At 35.0% G+C, this 13474-nt stretch overlaps 1 protein-coding gene across 1 annotated transcript; it reads right to left on the bottom strand.

The window, feature by feature from the left end:
* Positions 1 to 3330: 3330 nt before the first annotated feature.
* On the bottom strand, positions 3331 to 8555 carry LOC128013950 (synaptotagmin-1-like). Its single transcript, XM_052597148.1, has 8 exons — positions 8423 to 8555; positions 8020 to 8189; positions 6971 to 7066; positions 6181 to 6348; positions 5838 to 6005; positions 5381 to 5498; positions 4653 to 4786; positions 3331 to 4389 (listed from the first exon to the last, which is right to left on the bottom strand). The coding sequence occupies exons 1-8, from the start codon at positions 8532 to 8534 to the stop codon at positions 4150 to 4152; spliced, it is 1206 nt and encodes a 401-aa protein (XP_052453108.1). The 5' UTR covers positions 8535 to 8555; the 3' UTR covers positions 3331 to 4149.
* Between the last annotated feature and the right edge of the window lie 4919 nt (positions 8556 to 13474).

Here is a 13474-nt window from a genome sequence, read left to right as displayed (position 1 = left end):
CATTGTGCTGTGTGATAAAAGTGTGCATTTTAGAGTGGCTTTTTATTGTGGCCAGCCTAAGGCACACCTGTGCGATAATCATGCTGTCCATTCAGCATCTAGATATGCCACACCTGTGTTGTGGATGGATTATCATGGCAAAGGTAACACAGATTTAGACAGATTTGTGTACAATATTTGAGAGATATAGGCCTTTTGTGTACATAGAAAAAAGTCTTAGATGTTTGTGTTCGGCTCATGACAAGTGAGGCAAAAACAAAAGCTTTGCGTTTATAATTTTGTTCAGTATATTTATAATGCCCAGGGACTGTAACATTATAAAGACACTTTTTGAACTGGGCCAACAACCAACAATTTAGCAACTGCTCAGAACACCAGTTAACAAATACCAGTTCAGCCATTCTTGTATCATGGTAGCAAGTTTTAAATGAGCTCGCAAAAAAAAAAAAAAAAATTGTGTAATGGCAGTTTTGAAATGCTTCGGCTTCATTCATTTTATACAAACAGACAATACATCAATCAAAGTACATCTTAAAGAATGTAAAAAAAGTGCTGAACCATTTTCCTGTGTGCTTGTTGATGACAGAAAAGAATGAAATTCTTTAAAACATGACTGTGCAAGAGCAACTAATGAGTTCTCCAGCCTTTATTATTCTGTAAACTTGCTTAATAGAAGAAACCTCATTAAAACGCTGTAATTGGCCCACATGTGTGCTGACAGCCTGATATTCACACCCTTATGTAGTGCTTACTGTAGTCACAAGAGAAATCAACATGCGCCTGTCTGTCTGTGTGTTGACCCAAACCTGATTAAACTGTCTCACCTGTGCATTTTTAAAACCTCAGCACTGAACGTGTCATCTTTTTTTATCCCAAGCTTCAAAACATAAGAAGGTTTTGCTGGTTTTAAAGACATGTTAAAAAGGTCGTAGCACCAAACAGTCATCCAAAAATTAATTCTGCAAATAATATAAGGTGCATTGATCCAAAAAATACAAAGATGGAAGAGATCCGCACTTGTCCAAGTTTAGCCCAAAAGGCTTATTTCATTTATTGCTCGGAGGTCATAAAAATGTGCAAAAAAGTGCAGGACGTTTCTGGATATTAACCCTTCATTAGTGCCATGTGCTAACAAGCAACACCTGCGCTCATTAAAGGGATACTCCACCCCAAAATGAAAATTTTGTCATTAATCATTTACTCCCATGTCATTCCAAACCTGTATGTTCATCTTCGGAACTCAATTTAAGATATTAAATGGATAATAAATCAGCTCATATTCTCCAAATAATATTCTCCAAAATGTCGCTACCATGACGAGGAGAGACACAGAGCAGACAAATTGTTGAATAAAGTCATTATTTTTGTTTTCTGCAGGTAAATAAAGTATTCTCATCGCTTCGTAACGGTTGAACCACGGATGGTAGATGGACTATAGCTTCCCAGTTTTCATCCAAAATATCTTAAATTGTGTTCCGAAGATGACAGAAGCTTTTACGGGTTTGGAACCACATGGGGGTAAGTGATTAATGACAAAACTTTCATTTTCAGTTGGAGTATCCCTTTAAAACATGTATTACCGTAATACACATAATATCATGAAGATACAAAAAAAAAAATACCCACATACATATCAAACATGTAACAAAGCAAATACAACATCAATAAACATCGATTAAACATCCAAAATATCCATATACAAAAGTATACATCGAATTATAAAACAATACATATCTCACAAGTTCTCAGCATCAGTTTATATATACAAAAAGTAAATATCATCCCCAAGTACATTCCCAAGGTTCCCCCATATATTTTCCCCCATATATATCCTTAAATTATTTAAAAAAAAATAATTCAAATCTTCATTCATACCAAGAGGTTGTAGAGTTTTAAGATCAAAAATCCACCTATACATTCCTTCTGCAAGTTAAAAGTTATAAGTGTGATCAGGTATACAACTCAAAAACTCAAAGCATCTTTTGCATAAATTTTAACATGCCGCACATTTAAGACTACAATAAAAACCAACATCCCTGCTTATGCACCCATCAATACCATGCTTGACATTAGAGATGTTAGTTTCATTTCACAAAACCTCACCATCACTGTGGTCAGTGTTTGCTTTAGTTGGGCTCTTGACCCTTACATTTACAACATTATTATTTAGTTAATGCTGTAATTATGTGGTTACAAGCACATTAATATAGCAAAGAAAACTTGGAGAAAATATGACGCTGGAAACAATCATCTTGTAGTGGCTTGATTCACTGATTGTTACATTTTACACTGTGGAATTTAGAAGCCATTTGTTTCTGGAGGTTGTATTTTAATAGTGTTCGGACGACTTAAACAATTGAAAAACAACTCTGCACAAGACGTTTTTGTCTATGGCACACATAGACATGAAGAATCATCATATGAATCTTAACAATGGTGATGATCAACAAAATATTCTGATAAACATCTTTGAACATTACAATTCAAGCTACTTAAAAGTCACAACAAAAATAGCAAAAATTAAAGCAAATAGTAAGAATAAAATAAAATTGTAAGACAATTCCGGTGCATAATTTATTCATGTTGCAATGCATTCTCGGAACCAATTAGTTTTACTTGGTGCACCCATAATGCACTGCTGCATAACGCTTTTTGTTTGTCTCCATCATTGAGATTAATTTGCTGATTCTTGATGAATGTTTGCATCGAATTCACACAGATGTTCAAAATGCCTTGTACAAAGTGTTTTATTATTATTATCTGATTAAAACTTTAACAGTAATAAGTCACTGATCAGCCAAAACCAACTGATCATGTTTACTTCAATTGTTTTTTGTCATAATAAATATTTAGCAAACACAGATTTACAGAGAAAAACTAATGTTATAAAAACTATAATGTTATAAAGTCAAGGTTCAAGATCCCAACTAAATCAAACACTGATCACCGTAATGGTGACTCCAAACTAAACTTTGAAATCTAAACCTTTGTCCTAAATAATAACTTTTTTAGACAAACTGGTTAGTAATAAGTGAAGCTGGTGATGCTGTTTGTGCAGTTGTTTAATCCTCCTCTGATGAGATCTTTAGAGAATTCATGTGTTTTATTTCAGTTGATTTTCTGGGCTGTTAGTGGATGGCTGTGACTAAATCAGTTGTAGTTATGTTTCCGTTTGTCTCTCTATTTTTTCTGTTTTTATTTCCTTAATTAATTCTGCTTGTTAACATTCTCATTAAGTTTCTCAACTCTGATTCAGTGTTACTTTCACACTCTGTATTGTGGGACCAAATGCACTCTGAGCAGTGTTAATCCCTTAAGATTCTCCAAATAATGTCCCCCCATCCCTATAAAGAACTCCACATCATGACCATCTTGGGAAAGGTTCTGGGAACGTCACTGACACCAGCGGGACGTTCTGAGAACATTACATTTCTAGAGGGGTAGATGTTGTTCATTCTAATAGTGCTTGTGAACTACTTTTTGTATTATCAATGTTCAGTATTCAAATCATGTTTAAATATTCACCTGGCAATAAGGAAGGGAAAACGTTCTGCACTTTTGCATCTTTACATTTTTTTTGCACATTTCTGTGACCTCTTAGCAATAAATGAAATAAGCCGTTTGGGCTAGATTTGGACAAGTGTTGATTTCTTTCATCTTTGTGTGAGACAATATGAACAATAAAACTGTGAAATTCCTTTAAACGTAGGTTCATCAGAATAGTGGCAAACCAATGCAATGCAACCAATGCAACAAATTAGCGTGATGTGACAGCATTAAATGAATCTGGCAGATAAAGTTATGCTAAAACAACAAATACAATTATATGTATCATTATAGCTTATTTGAAATGACAAACAGCTATATTTAACTATAATTTCTAATTTATATACTATTTCTAAAGAAGATAATTCTTATAAACAGATTTACAAAGTACTTTCATATGAACAATTCAGTAAAATGTATTGGACTTGCTAACAGCTCAAAATTATGGAGAAGACAACGTAGGAGAGAGTAATGAAATGTTTCACTACAACAATATGGATCAACTATATAAAAAACAATGGCCCTGGTCCATAGTCTGTCCTACATTATAACTTATAGAAATTCTTGAGATTATTGTAACAAAGGAATGGGAATGGAGGTTTTTCAGAAGGCTTTGTTTGTGAAGGGGATCTTTAGCGTGTGTTTCAAGGCCAGCGTTGTGTCCACCTGTTCAGAGGAGAGTAATGTGTGCCATTGAGTCACAGGCTTGCGTGGGTTGGACAGCATGTCCGCCCAGTGACGCAGCTGGTTTCCTGTAGCATCACAGCCCAGATATATCTTGCCGATCGCATCATTTCTGCTCATTTTGTCATGGTCCCACACAGAGATGACCAGCTGGACTTTCTGTATGAGGGATAATAAGTGAAACAAACAGTTATACGCATGAATGATGTGGTTACTTGATGTGGTTGAAAACATAATGCAAGAATGATATTATGATATTACAATGCTATTTTATTTTCACAGACACAGATCAAACCTCCAAGAATCAAACAATCTAACAGAGATAAACATCACAATGGGTTCAGAAGATCACACTATATGTTGTCAACTTATTTGCCATTGGACCCTTAATTCATCTAAGCAACCAGTTAGGCTTCACTCACCTGAATCTTTTCAAATGACACTTCAAAGGTGAACGATTCATTGAAGTATGGATTCAGTGTCTGCTTCTTCACTGATGTTCTCTTCTTCTTCCACTTCTTCTTATCCAGAATCAATTGAACTTTCACATAGGGGTCTTCAGAACAACAACAACAAAAACGGAGTGAATAATCCATTTTTAAGTTAAACATACTCTCCGTAGCTGAAATAATGCAACATCTGATACATTTTGCAATTGAAATAACAGTTGCAACATTGTGGCCTGTAGCAACATTTCAGCAAAATGATATTATATTGCTTCTTTCATGCTTAGTGACACTTCCTAAGTAAAATATACAGTAAGTGGCGCTAAAATCACTTTCGGATTTATCTAAAACAGATGGCAATGTTTTTTTTTCTGCTTTAGCTTGCTTTTTCATGTGAACTCTTTTATCGTGGCTCATGTTTTCCAGGACTCGTACCTGAGCTTTTCATCGCAAATGCAGAGCAGTACTAGATGAGCCACTGAGCAACTTTAACATGTCAGAGAAGCAATTCAGGCGTTTTACTGCCACTAGTGTTCATTTCAGCTGGAAATGGCAGTGAATTGTATGTATTGGTACATTTTGCGAAACTTTGTTTTGTTTAGTTTTTTTCTGTGAGGCCTGATTTTTAGTGTTTGAGAAGTTTTGTTTCTGTCAGTACGGATTGCAGACTAGACTAGAGGATGTAGGATATTTCAGTATGTCACCTGAAGAGCCTCCGTGGTCCATCATCTTCAGGTTCTTGGCTTCCAGTATGATCACAGTGAGTTTACTACTAGCTGGGACATAACGAAGAGAAAAGCAGATCTCCCCCAGATGTTCTTGCTGCAACATAGGTAACATTCAAGATGCGATTACACTCAAATGACGCTCAAATGACTGTTGTGTCTTGTTCAGACAATCTTGATTTTCAGTCTTGACTTGCATGGGGTCATAATGTAAATTACGTCAAGAACTGAGTGAAGATGAGCAAAGATGGCAGAATTCAATTAGTCACCAGTGTGCCATTGTAATTTTATATGATGGTCTATGGTGACGTGATCACCATCCATACTGAAAAACTGCTATTCAAGACCTCCAATTTTCTGGTTCATACAGAAAGACACTTTGCACTGCAAATCATTTGTGTCCTAATTTTGAACTTGAGAAAGTATTTAACTGAACCTCATGTTTGGAGGCTTCGCTCAGATCTCTCCACTCCTCAATCACATGATTCCAGTCCACAGTGGACAGACTGAGTCTGATCTCACCGATGATGTCGTGTTTGGAGAATCTGTTGAAGTCATAGACTTGCATCACCAGTGTCGACTCAATCAGCTCCTTCTGAGGGATCTTCAAGCAATGAAAACAACACATCAGTGTTTAGTTACTGTAAATTTAACAACCGCACTTTAATGAGCTCGATATTGACCTCATCAGGTCAATGTTTGATCTGACAGCTGATTATTTCCCTACATTAATCTATGCGCATATGATAATGAATTATTTTACATGCTGCATGGTTTACCTGATATTTGAAATGTTCATTGAACACTGGGTTAAGGGTTTTCCTGAAGACTTTCGTCTCAAATGTTTTGGACTTGTTGGGACAAATGTAGACTTTCACATAAGGGTCAGATGTTCCTCCTGAGTCCATCGCTTTCAGATCGGCAGCTTCTTTTATCCCTACAGTCAGCTGATGAGTACAGGGAATATAAGATTGAGAAAGATTATGAAAACTGTCTTATTGACAGTTTTAATCTCAAAGCATATTCCACATGAATTTACATGTGACCCGATACTTTATTAGTACACATTACTAAACCTGTGCTGAAAAATTCATCAATGCACGTTAATCCACAGACGAAACTGTTTTTCAGTCATTTTTTTAATGCTTCTTCACCCTGCTATTTATTTACATTTTTTATTCGATATTCCAAATTTAGGTTTTAAAGTCGATCACAGCTTCCATTTCATGTGGGCTTTAATTAAAAAGATGCACCTCAGTTAATTGATCGAATGTCTTGAGCAAGCATAAAAACTGAATCTAGACAAATAATGAATTTGGATGAAATATAAGGAAATAAAATATAAGGTAATTCTGACTTTTTTTTCTTTTCTTTTTTTTTGAATTCAATTTCATAGTTTCAGTGACTTTGTTGTCATTCTAAAATTAAAAACTAGCTTTATAATATAATATTAAGGATATATTTGTATTTTGGAATAAACAGATGTATGAAGCAGGTAGATGAAAGTTAGAAATGAGTTGTTTATACGTCTTGCCGGAAGGGTGCACTGCTTTAAAACGATATGATTACCTCTGATCTGGATGCGTTGAACTCCAGTGAGTACTGCAGTTTTCCTCTCTGCTGGTCATCTGAGCCGTACTCCACATCCTCTGTCTCGGGCTGGACCTGTCAGTACATCCAGTGACCCGTTAGTGAACGCCACCCAGACGAATATTTTATTGCTCATGAGTTTGCACTCTTGAGAAACTTAAAGGAATTGTTCAAACAAAAATGAAAATCTGAAAAAGAAAACTTACCTTTCAAGTCATTCAAGATGTAAATTAGTTTGATTCTTCATCAGAACAGATTTGTAGAAATGTAGAATTATATCATTTGCTCACCATTGGATTGTATGCAGTGAATGGGTGCCGTCAGAATAAGCGTCCAAATAGCAGATAAAACATCATAATAATCCACAAGTAACCCATACCACTACAGTGCAGCAATTAACATCTTGTTTCTTATAAACACCCAGATTTTTACTTCATAAGATGTTAATTTGTGGTCTGTAGATTACTTGTGGATTATTGTGATATCAGCTATTTGGACACTCATTCTGACGGCACCCATTCACTGCAAAGCATCCACTGGTGAGCAAATGAGGTAATGCTGCATTTATACAAATATGTTCTAGTGGGAAGACAAGCTCATCTAAATTATGAGAGAGTAAACGTTCAGCAAATTGTCTTTTTTGGGTGAAATATTCCTTTAAAGGACTATGTCAACAATTGTAGCCAATGGGGTAAGTTTGGGGGATTCTACTTGGATGTTGGGAGTCTATGAGGATAAAATTGTATTTTAATTTTTTTTTTATCTTGCCACACTAGTGAACACATTACACACATTACTTTAAAAATCTTTTTATAAAGAAATAAACACAGGCACAAATGAGTTTATCATTGATATATTTCAAGATTATAGAGCAAAAAAAGTTAAAAAGTGTGGAAAAATTTGATGAGAAATGTTGAAGATACTATCTATTACTTTGAAAGGCTTTGGTTTCTTGGAAAAGCAATCTTAGTGCCAACGAGAAGACCAATTTAATCAGCATTCACAAACATGGATGAGCCATCTCTCACCAGTGCTGCGGTTGTAGTTCCTGAGATCCCTTTCATACTGATCTTCTGGTCCAGCTTCTTCTTCCTCTTCTTTTTCCCTTTGCAGCAGCATTTTACACAGCAGCATATCACACAGATGAGAATGAGCAGGACGATGGCAGTGAATATAGCATAGATGGCCCATCTTGGCACTGTTGTGGCAAAACCAACAATATTCCATCACACATCAAAGTAAGAGGTCCAGTATAGCAATAGCACCATGACACACATCTGAAGGATGAGGCGAGACCTTGGCCAGGAGACTTTTGACAAGTTAAACTTGTAACCAGTGAAAATTGAGTAGCAAGAAATGTGCAAAAGTGGCAGAATTAGATCGGGGCCCATTGAGCAGGTGCTGAAAAGAGGATTCATATGATATACTCACAAGGAATCCTGTCCAGTAAAGAGGCCAGGAAGCCTGGAGCAGCTGTTGTGGTGCTGGTGTGAAGGGTTTTAGTTGGTTTTAATGTCGGTCCTTGTGTCATGGTGAAATGCATGGGACCAGTGGGTCACTGGAAATAGACATTCAAAAGAAAGTGAGTGGCTGGCAAGTTTTGGCTGAGTTAGTAACCTTGTTTTGTGATGCCCCCTACTGGTTACAATAAATGATGGGAACAGTTTACTCAAAATGAAAGGAATAGTTCACCCCAAAAAATGAAAATTCTGTCAGAATGTCATTTCAAACCCTTAGTGAATATAAAATTGCACCATACAGTGAAGTCATACGTTTGGTAAACATTCTGATAAACATGTATTGTTTTCCACTGGAAAAATAATGATGAACAACAATTTTAAATGTAACTATTCCTATTGAAGGCCATTTCTGAATAAAAAATGTAAATGCTAATTGCAAATAACAAATATATATAAATATAAATAATATATATATATAGTTTATAAGTTTATCATATTCTAGCTGAATAAAAGTGTTAAATTCTTTCAAAATAAATAAATAAAACTGACCCCAAAAAGTTGTTCCAAAAGAGTTCTATTTTGAATAAATTCTAATCTTTTTATACACACACACACACACACACACACACACACACACATATATATATATATATATATATATATATATATATATATATATATATATATATATATACATATAATATGAACACAGAATAGCTAGATGTAAGTGAACTGTGAGATGTAAACTCAGAATTGCAAGGAAAAAGTTGTGATTACCTTTTTTACTCTGTGGTGAAAAAAAAAAATGTAAACAAACAAACATTTTTTTTAAAGAATTGCTAGATGTAAACTTAGAATTTTGAGAAAAAAAGTCAGAATTATAAGATATAAACTCACAGTTGAGAGATGCAGATTGGGAACTTTGAGAAAAAAAATTCAGAATTCTAAATTTATATCTCGCAATTGTGATTTTATATAAAAAGTCTGTGGTTCCATAATGTATCCCTTTTATAAAATAAAGTAAAGTTTAGAAACAAATCAAATTAAGTAAATATAACTGTAACTGAAACAAGAAAATTATTTGAAGTTACGGAAAGTCTTCCGTAAGGTTTAAACTGTATACTAACGCATTAAACTTTCGGTTGCATGACAAAAGGAGCATGTCGTTACCACCAAAGTTAAACATGCTAGTGTTGACAGCCACCTGGAGTCCATTAAACTGGGTGTGCTTAAAGTGTACAGATAACATTGTTTTTCAGTGAAACGTTGTAATAAAAATAAAACTGCCTTGAGAATACAATTAAAACATTTGCTGTCATATTTCAACATTTTCATAAACAAGACTGTCGCAATTCAACAACAAAGTAGTCCAAGTCCCAGTTTTGAGAAAAAAATAAAATAAAACTGACAAAATATCATGTCTGAAAATGATGTAAACAAGAGTAGCAGAATGGAACTATTATTAAAAGCACAAATTAGCTACAAACCCAGCATAAATGCACATTTACGACATGAAGTGAACTTCAGTATAAAAACAGAGCATTATGGTGACACTTACTGTTGCAGAATTAGTTCACTTTGGATATTGGCTTCTCGGTTGTAGTTTAAAACATAAAGAATAATATTCTAATACTCAGATCACATTCCTAAACTGTTCACTGTGTGCAGGCCTTCAGAGAGGGGAAGGAAGTCACTGCCCACAGCAGAAACTGCATTAGCTCAGGAAAGAGCCATTAGAATGTCCATTTACTAACTAATGAGGCTTTAATCATTCCCTAAAACAAGATTCTGTTGTTTGTCTCAGTTCAGTCTTCTATTACAATTCATACAATTCAGTATTTTCAACATTCAGCTTAAATTGGGCCTTTTGTTTACTCTCTTAATTACTTTTTATGACAATTAGAATCTTATGACAATGATGAATAAATGAACAAGAGAGAGAGAGAGAGAGAGAGAGAGACTTTAGAGCGAGTGGAGAAAGATGAAGAGAGAAAAAATAGAGATAGAGATAATAAATAAATAAATAAATAAATAAGACAAAGGGAATGAATTGCAGGTTTATACTGTTATATTGTATCATATCATCCATATATTCCATTTCTCAAACCGATTATTATATGTATACTGTAAGGAAAAATAGTGCAGAGGAAAAACAAAATACGGCATTATGTCTAAAAAATATTATATTTAAAAAATATATATTTTCAGGTACAATGGAGCTATAATTAAATTTTTATTTATTTTTTGTATTATAGTGACACAAACTTAAGTAAAATTAGTTCACTCTTGATATTGACTCAGTTCCTTGCATTTCCAAAATGCTTTAGAGTTATAGGGATGCTGGAACCCTGCATTACAGGCTATAGACAGAGAAACACACATCGATCTGTTTTATCAACGCAGAGATGTTTTCTGAAAACACCTGCAATCACTGCCAAAAAAGCAAGTTTCCAAAAAACCAAAAGTCAAGGGTCAAGAGCCCAACTAAAGCAAACACTGATCTCCATGATGATGACTTTAAATGAAAAATGTCAACATCTAAACCTCTGTTAATTCTCAATAAGAACTTATGTAGACGTCTAACATCAATAACGTCAGTCTAGGTATAATAACTGAAGCTTGTGATGCTGTTTGTGGAGTTGGTTAATCAAATATTTTATCTTCAGTTCATATCAGTTCAAATCTTTTATCTTCAGTTCATCTAAGGCTGTGGCTGAGGTAGTTTGTGTTCTTATTTCTCTTTCTTTTAGTGCTTGTTCGCAGCAGGTGTTTAAATGATTGAATGTTTCAGGGGCATCATACTAACCTTTAAATAACATTATACCAACATTAAGGAAACTGGATATTTTTATGTTCTTGGAATGTTACAAATCAATGTTCCTAGAATGTTGCATTTTAAATCAAAATCAAGTTAGCAGAACGTTTGAGGAACTTCATACTCTTTAAAAACGTTCCTCTAACATCAAGAAAAACATTTTTATGTTCCCGTTAACATCATATTTTGCTAAATGTCATCCAGTATATCAAGTGGTATTTTTGTTTACAGAGTTCGGCCTGAACACAGCCTTGTTCTCAAACACTTAACTAGATCTTGTGGGATCCAGCTGAAACCTGTCTAGAAAGGACAGTGAAATACACAATAACTGAACTTGCCTTTTTCACCCTTCACTCCCCGCTCCAGTTAGAGTCTTGTCCAGTCCAGCGGGATCAAACAATTAAGTCATTGTCTTGTGCTGGAATCCAAAAATAGTTGGAAACAAAGACCAGGCCACTTAGACAGCTCTCCTCAAAGTGTTCCTTCAGTAGAGAAAGAAATGTTGGGCACCTGCCACACCTCAATAATACACAAAACTGCCTCTGCATGTGCTCTTACAGGACTAGGTTAACTGGTGTGGAGGAAGAAGCACAAACAGTAAGATATTAAATATACAAATGCATTCTTAACCAAGAGCGAAATATCCGATTAAGTGTTGGAAGAACTCAATGCATGAACAGCTTTCTTCTTGCTCCTGAAATATGTTCTGCTGTGATGAGCAGTGAAAACATTCAAACATGACTGGGAATTACAACAGAAACCAGTCTTGCCACGCTGCTGTTTAAATATTAATGGTAACCTGATACTGTGGAAAGTCATCTTTAGGAGAATGTGTTTAATTATCATTCTAACGTCATTTATTTGTTTAAATCCATGTTCAGTAATGTAGAACATTGTACTGTATGTATTCTGGATATATCTACAGGTTGTGAATAATTAAATAATGCTTGTTAATTCACTGTTTATCTTCACATTAAATAAACAGTTCACCCAAAATATGATATTAGGTTGAAATTAATTTATGCTGGGTACATAAATAATTAGCTGTATTCAAAACAGAATAAATCTGCCTCCAAAGGGCATTTTGGAGTGATAACAATATGGCAGTCACATTGAAGGGTCGTTGCAAACCAATGAAGGATTTACAACTGAGGGACACTTCACTTCCCAGATTCTTTCATTTTACTAAGTTTGTAATTTTTTTTAGAAATTCAAGCACAAAATATGGTTTAGTTGCTCTTTAATGTGTGGTGACAGATTACGCCTCAAGCAGCACGTCAATCAAACATATTTTCATATTTAGGGGAGACCGGGGATGAAAGTAACACTTTTTGTTTGAGCATCAGTACTCAGTGGATGATTGTGTGAGTGTGTACTGTATTCGGTCACTAGCTGTGATGCCATCTACCAATTTTTATGTGAATTTTGGAATATCACATAAAAAAATTGATGGATTGAAAAGTTAAGATGCACATAAATTCTAACCGTGCACACATACACACACTGATCAGTTGAGGAAGATGGTGTTTTTATCCAATAAGAAGATGTGGTCATGAACCTAGGATGGTTAAACATGGAGTCCCACATGGATGGGAAATGATATGCAGGTGCCGTTGTGCTAATTAAAACTAGGCATTGCAAGCTCCATAAATCGGGGAGGAGATTCATGTACGCACAATCTTCTGCTGACTGGGTATTGCTAAGGGAATTTTGACTGCATCTCATGTGTTCATGCAGAATGGTGCTCTTCTGATTGTGCTGCAGGATGATGACCTATTTGACTTGGACTCGATCTCAACGTCCACAGACGCAGATGCATTCACTTTTATTAAGGTAGATCAAGTTATTAGGATGCATGGCCAATTTGAGAGGAAGTTTATGCTGATTTATTATTATTTTAAAATGTTTCCTGTGAATGTAGGCTGTGCAAATGAATTAATGAGTGAATGAGAGACTTGTGGAACAGAATAAGACTGACTGTTTGCATTTTGAAGTGATCCTCATTTCAAAGGAGTGCTCAGAAGAAATCAAAATGAAGTTGAGAGTGTTATGGTAAGCATTACGGCAAGTTCACTTTGGTAAGGCCATTTTAATACAGCACTTGCATATTATAGAATGGGGCTAAATGTATGTTTGATGAAATTAGATACTAGCTATAAAATTAGGTTATGACAGAATGGAATCACCATTTTATGGCAGATGATACAT

Source organism: Carassius gibelio, chromosome B25 (genome assembly GCF_023724105.1).
Source record: "Carassius gibelio isolate Cgi1373 ecotype wild population from Czech Republic chromosome B25, carGib1.2-hapl.c, whole genome shotgun sequence".
Taxonomy (NCBI): domain Eukaryota; kingdom Metazoa; phylum Chordata; class Actinopteri; order Cypriniformes; family Cyprinidae; genus Carassius; species Carassius gibelio.
This window is presented reverse-complemented; position numbering and strand designations above follow the sequence as displayed.

Coding starts and splice junctions, on each gene's coding strand:
- LOC128013950 (XM_052597148.1), bottom strand. CDS start 8,534: ATGCATTTCACCATGACACAAGGACCGACATTAAAACCAACTAAAACC. Junction 6,349..6,970: donor TCAACGCATCCAGATCAGAG/GTAATCATATCG, acceptor TGTACTCATCAG/CTGACTGTAGGGATAAAAGA. Junction 4,390..4,652: donor TGTCATTTGAAAAGATTCAG/GTGAGTGAAGCC, acceptor TCCCTCATACAG/AAAGTCCAGCTGGTCATCTC.